Source organism: Tachyglossus aculeatus, chromosome 12 (assembly GCF_015852505.1).
Source record: "Tachyglossus aculeatus isolate mTacAcu1 chromosome 12, mTacAcu1.pri, whole genome shotgun sequence".
Lineage (NCBI taxonomy): Eukaryota > Metazoa > Chordata > Mammalia > Monotremata > Tachyglossidae > Tachyglossus > Tachyglossus aculeatus.
The window spans coordinates 9,138,205-9,160,967 of record NC_052077.1 but is presented as its reverse complement, the minus strand read 5'-3'; the positions used below and the strand labels follow the sequence as shown (position 1 = coordinate 9,160,967).

Sequence of the window (22,763 nt, the reverse complement as noted above, 5' to 3'; positions counted from 1 at the left end):
TAGATACAGGTTTATCAGTGGCCCCAGGGTGGGGGCCACAGTCCAAATTGGAGGAAGGGAGATTTAATCCCCATTTTACAGATGAGATAACTGAGGCATAGAGAAGTTAGTGACTTGCCCAAGGTCACACAGCAAGCAATTGGGAGAACCAGGATAAGAACCATGCTCTTTCCACTAGGCCATGCTGCTTTGAGCCCCTTCTTTTGGTACACATTGTGACAAGCTTTCAAAGTCATCAAACATCCTCTGTTTAAAGGTAAATTACAAACCAGTTTCTCCTGATATGGGAGGACTAGGAGTCAGGAGAGCTCTTTCCTTTCTGCACACTGTCAATACATGGTGCAAGATTGGTGTCAGGGTCCTTCTTGGGAACTGTTGGGAAAGACTTAAAAAATCTCTCCCCATCTCCTGGACTCTCTTTGAAAGGAACAAGGCATAAATCCCACAGCTCGGGGAAATCATTATTCTCCTTCCTCGGTCAAGAAGCCACTGAAGGACTACCTAAGTAGCTTTTGGATGACTTGTTCTGTCCCCAAAGTGATTTCAAACAGGCTATAAACTGAGTAGGGAGCACAGTCAATCAATCAGACTTAGCGAGTTCCTCCTCAGTGCAGAGGACTGAATTAAAAGTTTACTGACTCCAATTATTAAGAGTCACATCCCCACCCTCCAAAATCCAATATTCTAACGGGGAGACAGACAGACACAATTTATATAGCAGGAAAACAACAGCAGCACTCCAGAAGCTGATGCCTGGGGTATGGAAAGAAAATCAGAATGCAAACTAAGTCTAGAACATAATAAGTGTGGTATTTAAACACTTACTATGTACCAAGCACTGTACTAAGTGCTCTGGTAGATAAAAGATGATTAGGTCTCACATTGAGCTCCCTCTTTTAAATAGGGAGAACAGGTATTGAATTCCCATTTTGCAGATGAGGGAACTGAGGCACACAGAAGTTAAGTGACTTTCCCAGGTTCACACAGTAAACAAATGCAGGCCCGGGCTCTTTCCACTAGGTCACACTACTTCTCAATTATTAGAATATAAGTGCTTAAGGATAGGTGTATCATCACCAAGTGCCAACTAAAGGCAGCCATTAGAATGTGACCTGAGAAGGTGGAGTTAATAATAATTCATTCAGTCAGTCAGTCGTATTTATTGAGCAGTTACTGTGTGCAGAGCACTGTACTAAGCACTTGGGAAGTACAAGTTGGCAGCATATAGAGACGGTCCGTACCTAACAGCGGATTCACAGTCTAGAAGGTGGAGACAGACAACAAAACAGAACATATTAACAAAATGAAATAAATAGAATAAATATGTACAAGTAAAATAGAGTAATAAATATGTATAAACATGCATACAGGTGTTGTGGGGAGGGGAAGGAGGTAAGGTGGGGGGAATGGGGAGGGGAGGAGGGGGAGAGGAAGGAGGGGGCTCAGTCTGGGAAGGCCTCCTGGAGGAGGTGAGCTCTCAGTAGGGCATTGAAGGGAGGAAGAGAGCTAGCTTGGTGGATGTGTGGAGGGAGGGCAATCCAGGCCAGGGGGAGGACATGGGCCGGGGGTAAATGGCGGGACAGGCGAGAACGAGGCACCCTGAAGAGGTTAGCAGCAGAGGAGCAGAGGGTGTGGGCTGGGCTGTAGAAGGAGAGAAGGGAGGTGAGGTAGGAGGTGGCGAGGTGATGGACAGCCTTGAAGCCGAGAGTGAGGAGTTTTTGCCTGATGCGTAGGTTGATTGGTAGCCACTGGAGATTTTTGAGGAGGGGATTAACATGCCCAGAGTGTTTTTGCACAAAGATGATCCGGGCAGCAGCGTGAATTATAGATTGAAGTGGGGAGAGTCAGGAGGATGGGAGATCAGAGAGGAGGCTGATGCTGTAATCCAGTTGGGATAGGGTGAGAGATTGAACCATAAAGGTAGCAGTTTGGTTGGAAAGGAAAGGGCAGATCTTGGTGATGTTGTGGAGGTGAGACCGGCAGGTTTTGGTGACGGATTGGATGTGAGGGGTGAACGAGAGAGCAGAGTCGAGGATGACACCAAGGTTGCGGGCTTGTGATGCGGGAAGGATGGTAGTGCCGTCAACAGTGATAGGAACGTTGTATATATTCTAGTGCTTAGAACAGTACCTGGCACATTAGTAAGTGCTTAACAAATATCTTAAAAATTGGTGCAAAAATAAACTGAGCCATGGTGAAGTTGTGACTTTGATGTGGCCCAAAGAACAAAACTAGAATCAACGTCACCACATCCTTAGTACTTTTCAGCGGCCCTTGCTAGCAAGCAACTCCACCTATTTTCCTGAATGTTTCAAAGGGTAGTTTACCTTGACCTTGAAGTCGTTAATGCCCATTACCCACCAATTTCTCTATTTAAATTACAGCCTAATGATAATGATTTGAGTAATGGAAAGAAGCGATTTGGTGAACAGCTGCATTTTATCTTCACTGGGTGGAAAAGGAAAACATTGTGATATTATCATCTCTCTAATTAGAGTTCCTCCTCTTGAAACCTTTAAAGTGCCATTTGGTAGTGTGATTACTTTAACAGCCAAATTGATCCTGATTATAAATTCCCATTTTCAAAGGAATGGGAAAGGTGTGGGTGTTTCATTGCACCCAGGTGTAAACAAGGAAGAAAAGGGTGGGAGACCTTCTGCAGCTATTCCCTTGCCAGTTTCCGTTTTATTCATTCATTCAGTCAGTCGTATTTATTGAGCACTTACTATGTTCAAGAACACTATACTAAGCACTTGGGAGAGATAGGACTGTCCCCTCCACCCTTGTCCCACCCACCCCATACTTTCTGTTCAAACCTAGTAATGAAAATGCCTCCACCTTCCACTTTATTTGAAAATGGGAATATTTGCTAACCACTTACTGTGGGCTGGGCATTCTTCTAAGCAGTGGGGCAGGTACAAATCAGGCTGGACACAGTCCCTGTCCCATATGGGGCCCACAATCTTAATCCCCATTTTCCAGATGAGGTAACTGAGGCCCAGAGAAGTTAAGTGGTTTGCCCAAGATCACACAGTAGACAGGTGGACGAGCCAGAATTAGAACTGAAATGCCTCTGACTCCCAGTCCTGTGCCATATCCCTTAGGCCACACTTCTTTATAAGCGTGATCCATGTGGCCGTTCTTCTGTCAGCAGGTGAAAGAACTTGGGCTTCTGAATTTGTGGTGGTCCTGCAACTCTGAGAAGCATTGTGGCTTAGAGGACAGGGCACAGACCTGGGAGTTAGAACGATCTGGGTTCTAGTTCAGACTCCGCCACTTGTCTGCTGTGTGACCATGGGCAAGTCACTTAACTTCTCTGGGCCTCAGTTCCTTTATCTGTAAAGTGGGGATTAATAGTAATGATGGTGGTATTATGTGCTTACTGTGTGCAAAGCACTGGGGGGATACAAGGTGATCAGGTTGTCCCATGTGGGGCTTACAGTCTTAATCCCCATTTTACAGATGAGGTAACTGAGGCACAGAGAAGTTAAGTGACTTGCCCAAGGTCACCCAGCTGACAAGTGGCTGAGTAGGGATTCGAACCCATGATCTCTGACTCCCAAGCCCGCATTCTTTCCACTGAGCCACGCCGATTAAGACTGTGAGCCCCATATGGGAGAGAGTCTGTCCAACGTGATTAACTTGTATCTACCCCAGAGTTTAGAACAGTGCCTGGCAAAAGCAAGCACTTAACAAATACCATAAGAAATTTTTTAAAGCCCCCATCTGTAAATGATTTCAGTGCTTGTCTCCCCACCTAGATTGTAAACTCCCTGAGGGCAGGAATGGCATCTGTCAACTCTTTTGTGTAGCATTGTCTCAAGCACTTACTACAGTGCTCAGCACTTAGTAAGTACTTAGTAAATATTGCTGATTGATGAGTTGGGAAGGAATTTGTCTGGTTAGAAGAACTCTGTCCAGAGGAGTCGATGTGTCCCCCAAATAGGAAAAAATAGATGATCCTAGAATAGCAGAAGCTAGACGAGCTTGTGAGAAGGAAGAGTTGGGGTGAGAGGTGTTCCTGAAACACTGTGGACTACATTTTAAAATGGAAAACATATGGAGTTGTCATTGAGGACATTGGCATAAAATCATTTGTTGTCCCTAGAGGCACCACTGAAACTTTTCGGCAATTGCTGTTAATGGAATACCATTATCACCTTTGAAATAGCTGTATTTTATATAATCTGGAAACATGACGATCATTCAGTAATTAAAGATGCCTTGCAAATTAAGTAGTGCCCGGGGCCTCAGAAGAAACCAGAACAGGTCAAACGGAAATGAATCTTGGAGCCTAAAACAATCAGGTCCCTGGTCTAAAAGAAAGTTAATAAGTTCAGTTTTTTTTCTCAACTCCTAGATCTCGCCAATTTTTAATACATTTCATGGGAATTTGGTGGGTCCGAGAGACTTTGCAGCACAGAGATGCCGGTGGCCTCGTGGTGTAAAGTAGTAATAATTTTTATTACTATGGTAATCATTTGTTTTTTTAAAATGACATGTATTAAGCACTTACAACCTTGTCTCAAATAGGGCTCACAGTCTTAATCCCATTTCACAGATGAGGTAACTGAGGCACAGAGAGGTTAAGTGACTTGCCCAGACATACAAAGCTAAGTGCTTTCTGTGTGCCAAGCACTGTACTAAGTGTTGGGATGGATACAGTTAATCAGGTCAGACACAGTCCCCGTCCTACGTGGAGCTCACGTACAGTCCAGTCAGTTGTATTCATTGAGCGCTTACTGTGTACAAAGCACTGTACTTAGTGCTTGGGAGAGTACAATATAGCAATAAAGAGATGAATTTCCTGCCCACAGTGAGCTTGCAGCCTAAGAAGAGTAGGTATTTGAATCCCCACAGTTTATAGATGGGGAAACTAAGGCATAGAGAAGTTACATGGCCTGCTCATATTCATGCAGCAGGCAAGCGGTAAAGCTGAGTTTAGAACTCAGATCTTTTAACTCCTAAGCCCATGTTCTTTCCACTAGGCCACACTAAAGAGGAGGAAGAGGGTAACAATGGGAGGGCAAAGCAGCAAATATGCCAGAGCCCAGCGTATTTTGTGTTGGCTGGTCTAGAGTGTGCGGACTGAAAAATCCTTTTACCCATTCTCTAAAGCTATATTGAAGATTTCCTACTTGCCGGTTGCCTCCACTGCGCTGCCCCAGCGAGACCGTGAATGACAGGGACTTGAGATTATGAATGGCACTGCACAAACCACTAGCGCATCAATCCATTCTTTTCTGCAGGTTCTCATCCTCAAAGTCTCTGTGACGGGACCAAGTTTGTCCTTCTTTTGCTATATGAGACCCCACCCCGTTAAAAATTCAAAAGTGCTTAGAGAATGCACAATGAAACATTTTCTGCTTCTGGTTTCAAAATATAAATGTTCTATCCTAAGTAGACCCTCAGAGTTCCTTGGAATGACATCTCAGATGCTCCTCAACTCTCTGTCCTTTCCCCCATAGGGAAAATAATATAAATATACATATCCCTAAGGGCTTCCTGTCCAATTTCATATGGGTAGACTTGGACTGTTAAGGTAAAAACAAGAGAAACAGCACTTTTTTAATGGTATTTGTTAAGTCCTTACTATGTGGCAGGCACTGTACTAAGCGCTGGGGTAGATTCAAGCTAATCCACAAGAGGCTCACAATCTTAATCCCTATTTTTACATATGAGGGAACTGAGGCACAGAAAAGTTAGGTGACTTGCCCAAGGTCACACAGCAGACAAGAGGCAGACCTGGGATTAGAACACAGATCCTTTTGACTCCTGAGGCTGTGCTCTTTCCTCTGTGCCATGCTGCTTCTCAGCACTGATCCTGTGCCAATGGCCAAACCAAGTAAAAAAAAATGAAGCCTAAATTTGAAATAAGCTGCCATGTGCTGTATATTATTTTATGGGCTGAATCTTGAAAATATTTGTTGCTGTCTATATTAAACTGGCAGTTCTGACCCATCAGAATTGAGAACGTTGTGAAAATTTAAACCACAAATTTCTGTCTTCCCTGGAAATACTTCTCTGCTTTCTGGAGTCTCTCCACCCCAGTTCTGGTAAAGGGTCCATAAATGAAGTTCAGTGAGTCTGCCCAGAATATGAGTAAATAAGACATCTTAAATAGAAGAAGCAGACTTTTCAGGACACTGTTTCATTTGTTTTCTGGTCTTTAACATTTTATGAAGGAATAGGAAAAATGATAGGCATTTCCCAGCTTAAAACCCACATCTCGCCACTGAAAATTCTTCAACCAACTTGCATCAAAAGATTTAATCAGTTATTTCCATATAAGAGCAACTACATTCACCCAAAATTCTCTCCCATGTCATTTTAAGTAAAATGAGGAGCCACTAAGAAATGGGTTCGTCTAGATCTATGCCCTGTTTTGTTTTGACCTACAGTTGACATCCTTTTAAGGAGCGCTTCCTACATACCATTTGGACTTCTTGTCACCACCCTAATATTAGACTTCTGGATTATTGGGAATGTCACTGCCCTGAATCATATTTATTCTTTCCTCTTGTTTCTAAAACTGATGCATTCTGGGATGGATCCAAGTTGCATTTTCCTCCCACTAACCCCAGCATGTGTTGTCTTTTATTATAGCTTCTTTTTCTCTGGCTGGGCTCCAGGAGTTGCTAAAAATAGCCTTCCTCTGGACAAGTTTTGCCTTGGGAATTTATGGATTAGTACACATATAGTCACACACATACCCAGATGGAGCGATGTGGAGCCCTGTTATTTGGAGAAGAGCAGAGCTGGTTAAGGGCACTTTTAAAGTAGCTCCTCTGCAGGTTTAAGATCTTGGGTGGGTATTTTGGTCTCTCTTTTTTTTAATGATATTTGCTATGTGCTTACTGTATGCTGGGCACTATACTAAGCCCTGGAGTAGATAGAAGCTAGTCAGGTTGGAAGCATCATGGTCCAGTGGATAGAGATCGGGCCTGGGTGTCAGAAGGACCTGAGTTTTAATCCCAGCTTCATCACTTGTCTGCTCTTTGACCTTGGGCAAGTTGCTTCACTTCTCTGTGCCTCAGTCATCTCCTCTGTGAAATGGGGCTTCAGATTGTGAGCCCCATGTGGGACAAGGACTGTGACCAACCTGATTAGCCTGTATCTTCCCAGCACTTAGAAGAGAACGTGGCACACAGTAAGTGTTTAACAAATAATGATCATCATCGACACAGTCTATGTTCCCATATGGGGCTCACAGCTTCTCAAGGTCCAGAGTCCCCCAGAACTCTGTCTGAAGAGCTCCACTTCTTCACCTCAGGTAGTATGGGAGAATACAACACAACAATAAACAAACATATTCCCTGCCCACAATGAGCTTACAGTCTAAAGGGGTAGGTATTTTATTAATATAAATAAATTACAGATGTGTACCTAAGTGCTGTGGGGCTGAGAGGATGGATGAATAAAAGGAACAAGACAGGGTGACGCAGAAGGGAGTGGGAGTAGAGGAAAGGAGAACTTAGTGAAGGCCTCTTGGGGGGGTCTTCTAGACTGTGAGCCCGCTGTTGGGTAGGGACCGTCTCTATATGGTGCCAACTTGTACTTCCCAAGCGCTTAGTACAGTGCTCTGCACACAGGAAACGCTCAATAAATATGATTGAATGAATGAAGGAAGGAGATGTGCCATCAATAAGGCTTTGAAGCGGGGGAGAGTAATTGTCTGTCGGATATGAGGAGGAAGGGCATTCCAGGCCAGAGGCAGGACGTGGGTGAGGGATAGGTGGCGAGATAGACGAACTAATGCAGCTCTGCTTCTTGCCTTGCTTGTCGTAGGCCTGGGGGGCTCTGAGTGTCTGCTTCTCCAAAGAGCTACAGTCACTTTGAGAGTGCCTGCCTCCATCTAATGTTCTTGTTCTTGTCATTGAAGCAGCACAAGCTGCCTTCACCCCTGCTTCCAGGCTACGATCAGAGGGTGAGGAGGGACGTGGGGGAACAGTTATACTCTTACCACAAACCCTGCTGTGTCCACTCTCTGGTTTAACCCAGAGAATTGGATTCCCGAGAGCTGACCCTCATTTCTCCAGAAGATTTGGGCTCGAGCTGAATCTGGAAGGTGGTCGTCTTTGTAACCCAGATCCGCGGTGCTTTTGTGGAGACCTGGTGAGCCTGAAAAGCCCCCACCACTTTCCACTGCCCATGCCCACTCCTTAACCATTGAGCCTACCCAGAGAGGTCACAGATTTGCCAGCTAGTCGTCTTTGGCTGCCTCTCTGGTACTTGTGGCAGCCAGAGAGGTGCCAAGTGCAGGAATGGAGGTTGAGGAATGTCAAGGGCAGCTGTGTGACTACCCTAATGCCCTTTTCCCATTTAGTGTTGTCTAATATCTGGGTAAACAGTAATGCAGAAGTCTCAGGGATTTTTTTTTCCTTATGGTATTTGTTAAGCTCTTATTGTGTTCCAGGCACTGTACAAAGAGCTGGGGTAGATGCAAAGTAACCAGATTGGACACAGTCCCTGTCCCACATGGGGCTCACCATCTTAATCCCCATTTTACAGATGAGGGAACTGAGGCACAGAGAAGTTAAGCGACTTGCCCAAGCTCACACAGCAGACAGGTGATGGAGCTGGATTTAGAACCCAGGTCCTTCTGACTCCCAGGCCTGTGCTTTATCCACAAGACCATGCTACTCCTCCTGATTCACAAACCCACACGATTTACATGGGCATCTCCCTCAGCACTTCTCCCCGACCTGCCATTGGACAGAGACACCAGAAGGGGCTCCAGGGGACCAAGAGCCTCAATAGGACTATTGCCACCTACTTCAGCCCCTGGAAAAAAAAAATCACATGGTTTATCTGGAGGTCATTCATTCAAGGTCCCTCTTGTCTGGGAGCCAGTCAGTCAATCAGTAATATTTATTGGGCACTACACTCAGTGCTTGGGAAAGTACAGCAGTAATGCATCATCTGTAAAATTCCTCTCCCAACAGCTACCACATTGATCATAGCACTTATCCTAATCCTGCCATGACTACTGTTTCAGACTCTCAACTGATGTCCCTACCTCTTATCTCTCCCAACTCCAGTCTGTACTTCATTCCACATCTTTTTCCTTAAAAACCATGCAGTCCACATCTCCTTAATCCTCAAAAACCTCAGAACAGTTGCCCATCCATCTCCATATCAAACGGAAACACCTAACCATCAGTTTTGGGGGCATTCAAATAGCTCTCTCCCCTCCTATCTTACATCACTGATCTCCTACTACAACCCACACTTTGCTCCTCAAGTGCCAACCTACTTACTGTGCCTTGATCTCATGTCTCACCACCGACACTTTTCCCATATTCTCAATCTGGCTTGGCACTCCCTCCCATTTCATATAATAATGATGGCATTTGTTAAGCGCTTACTACATATCAACCACCATCCTAAGCACTGGGGTAGATACAAGCTAATCAGGTTGGACACAGTCCATGTTCCACATGGGGACAATATGAATCCCCAGTTTAAAGATGAGGTAATTGAGGCACAGAGAAGTGAAGTGACCTGCCCATGGTCACACAGCAGACAAGTGGCAGAACTGCAGTTAGAACCCAGGTCCTTCTGGCTCCCAGGCCCATGCTCTATCCACTAAGCCACACTGCTTCTCACATGGGTAGATAATTTAACTTTTATTTCCTCTAAAAGACTTTGAATCTCGTGGTTCCGTAAATGGTAAATTCCCTAAAGCAAAATTAACACACTGAATCCCAGAAGAGACTGAATTGTTTTATAATGTAGGTTATTTGCATTTACACTTAAATGTGAACACATTTAAGACTGGAGTCCATTAAAGAAATTATCCCCAGGGAAACATGAATGGGAGAGAGAGAAAGGGTGCTGCCCCTTGAAGCAAAGAAATTTAATCAGTCCAGAAAGTGATCATTTCCTTCCTCCCGTTAAAGATTTGTTCCCTTTTTAATCTCCTTTTGAGACTAGTGCTGTACAGTAGGCAGACACTTCAGGTCTATCGTGTGTTTGCATGAATGAGAGGGAGAGAAAGAGAAAGGGTGCTGCCCCTTGAAGCAAAGAAATTTAGTCAGTCCAGAAAGTGATCATTTCCTTCCTCCGTGAAAGATTTATCCCTTTTTAATCTCCTTTTGGGACTAGTGCTGTACAGTAGGCAGCACTTCAGGTCTATCGTATGTTTGTAATGTTCCCAGTTAGTTGAGGCGAAATAGTTCAGAAATTGTGGTGGGGTTGGCCACTTATTTTGGGGAAGACACACCCAGCTTTCTGTTGAGCTGTACTTCGGAATACCCAAATGGACAGTACGAAGGGAAAAAATATTGCAAAGGAATTATTTTAATTGGCAAATTAATACAAGTAGAAATGATATGAACAAATTTGTCTTGGATTACTCAGGTCAGGATATGTTTTGACTATGAATTCATCCACTCTCTTGAAGAAAGCCTTTCTGGGCTAAATCAGGCTGGTATTAAATGGAAGGGCATTTTTAATCCACACTGGCATCTGAACAGAGGCTTACGCCTCCTCCACTCCTCTCCCTGGTTATCCTTCCCTGCCCTCCACCACTCGCCCGCCTGTGATTGCTAACATTGCTAACAGAGTTGGTATTTGTAGGCATTTTGTTCATTTGCTTTTCCTAATTACCATCTCTCTTGGCCTCTTTTCTCCCTCCCTCATCTCTGCATGCCCAAGTACAGCCGTCAGAGAGGAGAGTGACCTGGCGGGGTTACGGCTCCCTCACCACTCCTCATTTTCTTCCATTGCTTCTTCATCATCTTACTGGTCACCCACCATGCTGTTTTCCAGCGGCCACTCCTGCTGCCAGATTCTCCTGAGGATCCTCATCACGCTCTACCTCTTCATCTTTGTTTGTTCATATGTTGTATTTCTTTCCATCAATTCAGCGGCCAAGTGCATAGAACATGCAAATCTAGAGGCTCACCCCCAGAAGTCTGCTTCTTTCCAGGCTACTGTTTCCTCTGTACAGTGTAAGTGGTGAGATGCCCACCTTAAGAAAAAGCAGAGGGAGTTGTGGTTTGTCCTAGATCGAGATGGGACTGACCATTTTTTAAAGGGGGCGGGGGTGAATTAGTGGAGCGTTTTTTAAAAAACACTGTTAAACCTACAAGGGAAGTTTCCATCAATAGCTCATTTACTCAGGATAGTTTGATTTGTGATGCTAAGTAATTTTGGAATATGCAAGATTATCAGATTAAATTCCAGGCTATAACCCAAACCCTATAAAGGCTCTTAATCTGTAAAATTGCTCATCCTTGTTATTGCTGATGAGGAAAAGCGATTTAAAGTGGTCCTTTCCTGCAAAAGTTAAATAGAAGCGGTCTAGGTAGGATGGGTGAAATGTGGCAGAATGTAAGGCAGTGATAGTCATTTCCAGGAAATATCTGAAATAAGCCTTTTGCATTGCTTCATTATCCAAAGAAGTCTTTTCTCCCTCACACAGGATTTGCAATGTGCAGTTGATTAAAGAGCTGCTTATTTGTAGGCTATAATGCCTATTTTAAAATTATTATTATTGTTGTTGTTATTAATAGTAGTGATATTTGGTTAGCACTTACTCTTTGGCAAACACTGTTCTAAGCACTGGCTGGATATAAAATAATCAGGTTGGACAAAGGCCCTGTCCCACATGGGGCTCATAGTCTAAGTAGGAGGTGGAACAGGAATGGAATCCCCACTTTACGGTTGAGGAAGCTGAGACATAAAGAAGTTAAATGACTTACCCAAGGTCACACAACAAGCAATTGGCAGAGGTGGGATTTGAACCTGGGTCCTCTGTCTCCCAGGGCCGTGCTCCTTCCATTAGGCCATGGTACTTCTCTATTTGATTTGGGGGTGATTCCATGTGATTATTGAAATTTGGGCAGCCCTTGTATTCACCTTGGGGCAGCTGGAAAGATACAACATAATAATGATATAAATTGGTTGAGTATAGGAAATTTAAGCTGGACCACAGATTTCAAAAGATTTATTGGTTCTTGTTTATGTAAGGACTGTATTTGTCCTGTTCCATTAGGGGAATACAATGAAAGCTGAATTATTTTTACATTTTGAAACTAGTTCCAAATGTGGTAACATACGTAAATCCCTTTAATGGCAATACATTGAATTTGCCTTAAATTTGGTAATGTAGGAGAAAGTTGATTTAAACTGCCATTCAAATGTTTTTTCCACCAACCTATATCGTTACTGATTTATTTAATTAGATCTCTGACAGCATCGTAGTGTTTTGTCAGATCCTAGTGAGTGAAATAGACTCAAAGTTCAAGTTTTTCCTGGGATTTTTTTTTTTTGCCCCAGAGTTGACTGATCATTCTTTGGCAACACATTTCAACTTGATTTATTCTGTTTATAACATGATGTGGGAAGACATTTCCACAGAAGGTTTTTAAGTGTACAAAGCCAGGGGAAGGTTCTAAATCAGTATGCTGTGTCAGTGGGGTAAAGATCACTTTAAAAACACAACACTTGCTATTATGACTCACTTAAAAGCCTCTGATCTGAAAGGATACTTTCACCCACCCAATTTAGGCTTTGGAACAGTAGATTGTGAGTAATCACAGCCAGGGCTCCTACCCGTGGAGCCTTAACAGCAAGGCTGCTGACAGGTTAAAAAATGAGACCACATGGGGTGTTATAAAAATTTGCACCACTAGCATAAAAGCTGAAGGTATCTCAAAGCCTTCCCTAAGTCTTACAAGTCGTCACAGGCTTTTGTGTATTTCTATTGACACTGCCGTTGCGGATTTCCATCCTGAATCTGAATCCCATAGGCAGAGCGAGATCATAGAAATCGGGCAAGCCAACACACAGACCCCAGCAGCATTGAAGAAGTCTGTATCTAGTATTCAGCGACCCATAATAAGCACATGAAATCCCACTTTATTGTCCCCAGTCGGGAGAGTTTCGGGCCAAGATTGCTCTTTTCTGTTATCATCAGAATAAAGGAAAGAAAAAGCCCTTAATTATCATCTCTGTTCCTTATCACCAGTTCAGAGCCCTTCATTTTCTAGCAATTTTCCTTGCTTTCTGCTCTGCTGGGTATAGCTCCACCTTCCTCTATCTGCCTTGAGCTAGTGCTGTGACCTCAGAAAGGGTTCTTGAGACCATAAGCATAATAAAGAGGAAGGTTACCTAATGAGAGGGAAGGAAGGAAGGCAAGACAGCGATTAGTTGGAAAAGAAAAGATCTGATTACCCTGTGAATGCTCCAAGAGGCCTAAGATATAATTTAGGGGCTATTCTAAAAGTGGCCAGGATGCTATTAAAGTTTGGACCCTCGTTCTGCCATGTACAAGATGGCATCAGAGCCCACACTGGCCTTGCTTTCCGCCAAAGCCGTGGATGAAGAGGGGAAAGCCCAGGACAGGGCAGGAGCTGGAAAATGGTGGCCAGAGAGGACTCCCACATAAACTCTCCAACTGCGATGACCACCTGCTGACCCTGAAGGGATATGTGGCAGAGAGATGACATATTCTCCTCAATACACCCTTTACTATAAAAGATGAGACCCTTCTAAACACATGAAACCTGCCAGTGCGTGAAGACATGACATTTGTTTGGCCTAATGGATAGTACACAAGCCTGGGAGTCAGAGAAGCAGCGTGGCTCAGTGGAAAGGGCACAGGCTTTGGAGTCAGAGGTCATGGGTTCAAATTCCAGCTCCGCCAACTATCAGCTGTGTGACTTTGGGCAAGTCACTTAACTTCTCTGCACCTCAGTTACCTCATCTGTAAAATGGGGATTAAGACTGTGAGCCCCCCTTGGGACAACCTGATCACCTTGTAACCTTCCCAGTGCTTAGAACAGTGTTTTGCACATAGTAAGCGCTTAATAAATGCCATCATTATTATTGTTATCATTAGAGGGACCTAGGTTCTAGTCCCACTCCACCGGTTGTCTGCTGTGTGACCTTGGGCAGGACACTTCTCTGGACCTCAGTTCCCTCATCTGTAAAATGGGGATTAAGACTTCGAGCCCTATGTGGGCTTAAACATTTCAAATTCTGACACGTTTTCTTCAAAGCTGGTTATGTGGAAGGAAATCTTAGAGTTTAGTTACATAAATAGCTTGAGGAGATTAGCACTGGGTGAGCATCGAATTGCTTAGCATTTACAGAAAAAAATCACAAGGCACGGTCTTTTGATAAAGTTAATAATGCTGCATGTGCACTTTACTGACACAGAAGATGAAGGTGCTGAGGCACAATTCTGAAGGAAGGTAGGGACCTCATTCAGATTGAAACTAAACAAGAGAAATGAAGGCTGATTTTGAATATGATGCATTGACCACCTAGCAAATGGTGGTTAAATAGCTTAAGAGGTGTTTTACATTGAAGCAGCAGAAAAAGATTGGAAAATCCTTTCCTAACATGTATCAGCGATTTCAAATCCAGATTTCTTATCACTAGGTGGATGTACATTTATTTTTCAGAGCACAAGTTTGGGAAAATTATATTTAATTCATTGTGTGGCAGACCAATCCTATGTAATCATCCAAGGATGGTTTATGTAAAAAAAATGCATCTCAACTTCATTCATTCATTAAATCATATTTATTGAGTGCTTACTGTGTGCAGAGCACTGTACTAAGTACTTGGGAAGTACAAGTCGACAACATATAGAGATGGTCCATACCCAACAACGGGCTCACAGTCTAGAAGGGGGAGACAGACAACAAAACAAAACACGTAGACAGGTGAATCTGATCCTCATAATATTTTTTGTATTACTAGAGGCAAGGTTGGCCACACCATTTTTCAATTGAATTGCTGTTTAGACAATCAGTGTCTTCATCTACTCTGAAATATGTTTCATTTAAGCTTTACTAGATGAGCAGTTGAGGCCTAAATTAGATTAATGTGGTAAAGGGGAAATGACAGCTTGGAGAAATGGACATTACAAAAACAAGTCAGCTCACATGATAATGAATCAGAGAAGATCGATAGAAGCAGGAAAAGGAAGATTACTCTCGGAAAGACGGCTAAAGTGTTATACTGGGCCTAAAACATAATTCAAAGCAAATTAGAATATTGAGGCAGTGATAACTTTTTTGTCATGTCTTGATGATCTTGTAAGTGTCTGTGATTCAAAATTGGAGTAGCTGTGCCACTTGTGCTAAAGAATAATGAGCCCTGGTCAGGAACAAGTTTGGGTTTGTTTCTTTACTTTTATCAGAGAGATTCATATACTAAAATGAGAGTTTACTTGTAGCTGTGAGAGGGGGAGCTCACACTCAAAAGACATTGTATTTATCTATTTTAAAACATATCTATTCTATTTATTTTATTTTGTTAATATGTTTGGTTTTGTTCTCTGTCTCCCCCTTCTAGACTGTGAGCCCACTGTTGGGTAGGGACTGTCTCTATATGTTACCAACTTGTACTTCCCAAGCGCTTAGTACAGTGCTCTGCACACAGTAAGCGCTCAGTAAATACGATTGATTGATTGATTGTGGGGTGGCAGCATGTAAAGCCTCATAGGTTTGAGTTTTCTTCTAAGAGGAAGGAATTTCCAAGCTCTTCACAACAGATCAATCGATGATTGACTCCTTTTGTTGTGCAGAGTATTGTACTAAGTGCTTGGGAGAGTCCAATATGGTTGGTAGACATGGCCCTGCCCTCAAGGAGCTTATGGTTCAATCAAGGAGACAGACATTAAAATAAGTTACACATAAGGGAAGAAACTGAGTAGAAGGATTTGTACATGAAGAGGCGTACCTAAGCGCTTGAGGGTAGGCTTGAATAAACAGAAGAGGTAGTAGAGCCAAAATATGATGGGGGATGAGAGCTTAGTTAGGGAATGCTTCCTGGAAGACCCTAACTCCAATTTTCTTCAGTCGGTGAGTTCTAGATCTGACCGTGTATTTGAGACAATAACATTGGCCCTCATTTGGAAGGCACAGAGGAGGAAATTGTATTTATTGACTGCCTGCTGTGTGCAGAGCACTGTACCAAGCACGTGGGAAATACAACAGAGTTGGTGATGCCATCCCTGCCTACAAGGAGTTTACAGTCTAGAGGGGGAGGTGAACATTAAAATAAATTGTGGATATGTACTTAAATGTTGTGGAGCTGAGGGTTGGGTGCATATCAAGTGATTAGGCTGTAAGCTCATTATGGGCAGGGAGCATGTCTGCTATTTCTGTTGTATTGTACTTTCCCAAATGCTTAGTAAAGTGCTCTGCACATAGTAAGTGCTCAGTAAATACAATTGATTGATTAAATGATTAAATGGTACAGATCTAAGTATTTTGCCAGTGCAGAAGGGAGAGGGAATAGGGAAATGAAGGCTTATTTGGGGAAAGCCTTTTGGAAGAGGTGTGATTTTAATAATGCTTTGAAGCTGGGGAGAGTAGTGGTCTGATATGAAGGGGGAGGGCGTTCCAAGCCAGAAGGGGTACATGGGCAAAGGGTCATCAGTGAGATAGGTGAGATCAAGTTACAGTGAGTAAGTTGGCATTAGGCATTAGAAGTGTGCCAACTTGAGTTGAGTAGGAAATCAGGTGGAGGGGACCAACTGATTGAGTGCTTTAAAGCCAATGGTAAGGGAATTCTGTTTAATTCAAGTGTGGGGTGAGTGACCATGGAGGATCTTGAGCTTGAGGAGTGGGGAGATGTGGACTGAATAATTTTTTTTAGAAAAATGGTCCTGGCAGGATGGTGAAATCTGGACTGGAGAGGGGAGAGACAGGAGGCAGGAAGGTCAGTAAGGAGGCTGATGCAGAATTCAAGGCAGGATATTATAAATGTAGTAGCATTTCTGGTAGAGAGGAAAGGGCTTTTCTTGTTACTCAAAATGCTCTTTTTATCCGATTCATGACATCTCATCCAGAATCTTGGTGGAGACTTTAATTCTTCTGTGTCTTTCATCCTCTGTATCTCCAACATCCAGTGAGTTGCCCAATTCAGTTTTTTACCTCCCTACAGCATATGCCTTATTTCTCCCCAAATCTCTGGTCACTTCACCTGTGGACTGCACTAACTTCATTCTTGCAAGGACTCGCAGCTTCCAGCCATTCTCCATTCCAAAGGGCATTTCTGCAGACGGAACGCAAACTGACCCCACCCCATCATTAAAACAATTATCCCAAATTATGTTATCAAGTATTATTACTGGTTGAAATAGTAGCATTTGTTAAGTCCCCAGTTGGTAATAATAACAGCAATTGTGGTATTTAAACACTTACCATGTGTCATGCACTGTACTAGACTGGTGGGGGGATACAAGCGAATTGGGTTGGACACAGTCCCTGTTCCACATGGGGCTCATAGTCTTAATCCCCATTTTAGAGATGGGGTAAATGAGACCCAGTGAAGTGACTTGCCCAAGGTTACACAGCAGACAGGTGGTGGAGCGGGGATTAAAACCCAGGTCCTTCTGACTCCCGGGCCCATCCTCTCTCCACTAGGCCGCACTGATTCCCTTCATGCAGTGTAGCACTTGGGAAATCCAGAGTAACAAAGTAACAGGCGAGACCAACGTAAAAATATTTGCAACTGGAGAGTCCAAAATAAATGAAGTGCATGTAGGAACCGCCTAGCCCGGTGTATAAAGCACAAGCAGTGTGCCTCAATGGACAGAGCCCGGGCTTTGGGGTCGAGGTCATGGGTTCAAATTCCGGCTCCTCCAAGCTGTGTGACTTTGGGCAAGTCACTTAACTTCTCTGTGCCTTAGTTACCACATCTGTAAAATGGGGATTTAGACTGTGAGCCCCCCGTGGGACAACCTGATCCCCTTGCAACCTCCTCAGCACTTAGAACAGTGCTTTGCACATAGTAAGCGCTTAATAAATACCATTAAAAAAAAAAAAGACTGTGAGACAGGAAACAGACTAGCTGTTTCCTCCTATTACAGGCTTGCCTTGTTGAGGGCCTCTCTGCTGTAGGAATCGGAAGACCTGAGTTCTAGACCCTGTTTTGCCTGTAGTTGGCTGATGAGAATGGAGACCATCCATGCACTTAGCAGTGTGCTGCACTTCTGCCTGTCCAACTTGCTCATTATACTCCATGCCCCATTGGGAACGTGAATTGCAGGGGCAAGAGAGTTCAAGTGATGAGGTGCAAGCAGTGTGACCTAGTGGATAGAGCGTGGGGCAGGGAGTCAAAAGGACCTAGGATCTAATCCCAGCCCTGCCACTTGTCTGCTGTGTGACCTTGGGTAAGTCACTTCACTTCTCAATGCTTGTTACCTCATCTGTAAAATGGAGATTAAGGGTGTGAGCCCCATGAAGGACAAGACTGTATCCAACCCGATTAGTTTGTATCTACCCCAGCGCTTAGTACAACTATCTGGCACAGTATAAGCACCTGACTTATGCCTTAAAAATAAAAAGAAAGCTACCGGCACTCTAACCTATTCCTCCATGCATGCCCAGAAGCTAAGGATCAGGGCTCATCCGTTGTTCTTGTTGGGAGACCCCACTATCTTTCCAGCTTCCGTGGAATGTGGCAGTTACCACTACCATCACTCTCTAGGTTTCTGGCATCCCAGGGCTGCATTGGCAGCAGCAGATCCTCTAGTCCAAAGCAACGAGCCAAATTTAACACAGAGCCCAAGGGGACGTGAGACAGGTTCCGTCTTGCCTCTCCCCTGCTGCTACTGTTCCCAAATGCTCTGCATAATGATGATGATAATGATAATTAATAACAATAATAGTAATTACAGTATTACTATATGCCAAGCAGTGTATTAAGCGCTGAGGTAGATACAAGATGATCAGGTTAGACCTAGTACCTTTCCCACGTGGGAGAGAGAGCAGGTATTTTAACCCTTATTTTACAGATGAGGAAACTGAGGTGCAGGGAAGGGAACTGACTTGTGTAAGGTCACCCAACAGGACGTGGTGGATCAAGGATTAGAACCCAGGTCTTCAGACTCACAGGCCTCTGGCTCTTTCCACTAGGTCACAATGCCTCTCATATTCTGCACATAGTGCTCGTTGAGTGCTGTTCATTTGTGGTGGGTGATGGGGATGGAGACCATGCTGAGTTGGGAGGAAGTCCTGTTCTTAAACCCAAATAATGCATTTAATTTATCTGGGCTTTGGGTTTTATCTCCTGTCAACCAAGGACAGTACTAGGCTTACCTGCTCCTCCAGAAGTCCGGTTAATGATGGAATCAATTTGAACTCCTTGGATTCAGGGTGCTGTAAAAGAAGGGCTCTTGTGTCACCATTTCCACTTGGTGGTTAAAGTAGGCAGGGGGGTATTGGGTTTACTAATCCTCTTTTCTTAAGCACTCTGTGCTGAAGAGGATTCTAAATTCATATCCTCTTGGCCAGGGCGTGGACCGTGAAATATAAGCAAATTGATGCTTTCCCCATAGTGGAATTTTCAGGAAGGGATAAATAATCACTCTGGCACATTTCAAAAGCTAAAAAGGAAAACAATTTCTTTTTTCCAGGATTTGAGCAAGCCCTCTTAGATATGAAAATATAAAACAGATAAGGGGAAACAAAACAGTAATCTAAACAGGAAATGTAGGTAATCTTGTGGAGTTGATAAACAACTTGTATTGATGAGTATCACATGCATTAAAATGACCTTAATTTGTGTACATCCTTCAGATAATGACCATTCCTAGGGGTTCTTTGGGCTAATGATAGCACACAAAATGACAATAAAACTGTGGGACATCCAGTTATGTAAAATTATTATAATTAATTGCAGCTCCAGTGCCCTCATCAAGTAGTCAGTCACCTTGCCAGAGAAAGTTCCAAGTCATTTTGGAGGTTCAATTAAGTTTGCAACTTTGTGAGCTTGTGAGAAGTTTTATGTGGTGAATGGAAATGTTGTTGGACAGTCAGGGCAGCAAAGTGAAATGGTAATGGTGGCATAACTGGTGATTTTCTGGACTGTAGGTCCCTTTTCTAGACTGGAAGCCCCTCCTCTAGACTATAGGTACTGTAAAATGTTCGTTGATTGATTAGGGGAATTTTAACAAAGCTCTTAGCAACCCCTGGACTCAAAGGCCCTCCTTAAAGTGGGGGTGGATAGTGGGAGGAAGAACATCATTGAGGCAGAACAGATAAAAATAATTGCCAAGCACTTTGGTTTTGCCCAATGTTAATCCTTAAATTACTGGGAAAGGAGAGCTAGTGCTTTTCTCAAAGGAGGGTTCAAGCATGAAATGTGCTTTTTCTTGCCTGGTCTTGTCTTACGCCGTCGAGTTGTTTCCAACCCATAGCGACACCACAGACATATCTCTCCCAGAATGCCCCGCTCTCCACCTACAATCATTCTGGTATTGTGTCCATTGAGTTTTCTTGGTAAAAATACGGATGTGGTTTACCGTTGCCACCTTCTGCTCAGTAAACTCGAATCTCTGCCCTCAACTCTCTCCCATGCCGATGCTGTCCAGCATGGGTGAGTTTTAACTTGTAGGAGCACTTGCTAGCCACTGCCCAAGCTAGGAATGGAAAGGGTAGGCCTCTGCTTGACTCTCCCTCCCTTAGCCAAGACTGGTAGAGTACTGAAAACTCTCCAGGTGTGATCTTGAGAGGGGTTTTCTAGCCTAAGTTAAGTTTATTTGTATGTTGTATGCCCAGTTTATTAACGGTGACTTTCTATTCATGTTTTTGGAAATCTCATTAGTGTAAAAGATGTTTAGATCCACATACAGTGGCGTTCCCAGGTTTACGCCACAGGCACCCAGCTCTGGGATGAGCCAGACAGTGCTTAAGGGAGAAGAGAGCATGTCACCGGAAAGAAAAAAAAATGAAGCTCAAGGCAGGTAGAGCTGCAGCCAGTACTTCAGACTCCGCAGTACAGACATTTGCTTGAGATTAGGATTCTCAGCAGCCCTCGATCTCCCAGCCAAAAGGCAGCTACTCCACCCAGGACAGGCTTAATCTCTTTTTAATAGTCAACTAGATATCGGTATTTACTAAGGGTTCACTGAGTGCCAGGCACTGCAGAAGTCACAGAGGGAGTTAGAAAGGACGAACAAAGACGTGGTTCCTGACCTTGAGTAGGAAGTAGGAAAAATACGGTTCCTCCCTTAAGGTTATAGTCTGATGGAAACATAAATGCAGCCATAACTAGAGATTCTTATGAAATAAACTGATCGGTTAGTGTATGTATGAAACAAGGCTAAGTCAGTCTCCCAGCCTGGACGCAATGATCCTTCCCAACACGGCTTCACTGAGCAGCTCCGATGGGGAGAATGGATGATAGTAGACTATCCAAGCAGAGGGCTACCAAAAAGCAGGCCTCTAGGAAAGTTCCACATTTGTTCCAATACTGCAATGACCAAGCTAGATGGGAAGCATCCCAATAAACTGAGCTCAGGGATTCGGAGCTCTGCATCAGCCAGAGACTTCATTAGGGCTTGGCACGATTCCAGAAGGGACAATGCTTCTGGCATTGAAAACTCTCATAACAAATCAAGTTAGGAAGCTCTCTACACTTGGCATATCGCTTTCTGGCAACCCTTTTATGCACAGAAAACTCTGTTGGCTCACACAAAAGAGATTTAAACGGATTCTGGTTGTAGTTCGAGTGTACAAAACCAGCAAAATATCCTTAATCTCATTTCCTGATTTGCCACCCTGTAAACCTTCTGGTCGAAGCCCTTTGATCCAGAAGACAGGTTAACTAATATAGACTTTCACCAAAGTAAGGATGCAGAAAAATGTCAATGACTCACTTGTTACTGAAGGGATTAAGCTCAGAGATGGCATTGGCAACATCCCCACTGGGAATTTGTTTTCTGCTGTCGCTTGGGTACTTTTAGCAACATGTTTTGGAAATGGCCTACATTTGGGTGTCTGCCGCTTAAATTGGAATGTGCAAGTTGAGTTTCTTCAACATGTGTGAAACTGGGAAACCCTAATTTGGAGTATTTATGTAAAATATTTATATGTGATGATGACATCCAAATATGTGGCTATCTAGCTAGTGAAAATGTAAGGCACATTTTGATTTGAACCCTATTAGGGTTCCTTTTATTCGGAAGCCAGGGCAGTAATTCCAGCATTGTTTACAGTGAATAAATAACCAATTAAATAATTAGTGTTTTCCCTTCCTGATTTATGCTGTAATTATAAACCTAGCACTAATTAATAGGATTTGTAAGGTTTTCTGGGGCCCCCAGTAACTCTAAATCGCATGTTCAGATTATTTAACTATTGACCTATACCAAATTTCAATGTAAAGTTCAGTGTAAGAAGATACAGTGAACATCAGAATATTTTCAAGAGCCAATTTCAAAGTTCCCCCATTGAAAGTGTATCTTTGAAGTGTCCATTGTCAATTTGATGATTGTAGCAATTAAAAATAAAATGTAAAAAAGCCATATCACATCACACGTATATCTCCTTAAAAGCCTGCCTGTGCTAGTTTACTTCAGGCTAAAAAAATGAATTTCAGAAGAGGAAACCGTTCAAAATAAAATACCCAGAAAATATACCTAAAACCCCTTTGCACCTTTAAACTCCACAACTAGATGTGGGTGTAACAAGGCCTTTTTATCAGATGCTGAGTATTCAGAACGTTCAGAGTAACAGATATGTTGGCAATTTACTAAATAGACTCAGAATGCATGCAGAAGTCTGGTTCTGTGCTTAATTGAACTTTCTAACAGAAAGACTTCTTAAGTGAGTTGAAAGCTTGTTTGAGGACAAATCATCAAATGTCAAACTACTAATAGTTGAATGTTGATTAGAACATTTTGTAGAATAAGTCCAAAATTGAAGTTCAGTGGTTGACAAAATCAGTAACTGAAGCCCTTCGAGACAGGATCATGGTTTAATTGATCAGTTTTACGTATACAATCGATC

At 43.2% G+C, this 22,763-nt stretch overlaps 1 protein-coding gene across 17 annotated transcripts in view; it reads left to right on the top strand.

Annotated features, from left to right (window-relative positions):
* Positions 1 to 22,763, top strand: part of CAMK2D (calcium/calmodulin dependent protein kinase II delta) — a 261,656-nt gene that overhangs the window by 230,697 nt on the left and 8,196 nt on the right. For 8 of the 17 annotated variants that reach the window (XM_038754999.1, XM_038754995.1, XM_038754992.1 and 5 more), the window contains one exon: positions 10,872 to 10,955. The exons of the other annotated variants lie outside the window; for them this stretch is intronic. In XM_038754999.1, the coding sequence (XP_038610927.1) occupies positions 10,872 to 10,955 (84 nt within the window). The remainder of the gene's footprint in view (positions 1 to 10,871; positions 10,956 to 22,763) is intronic. 17 annotated transcript variants of the gene reach the window in all.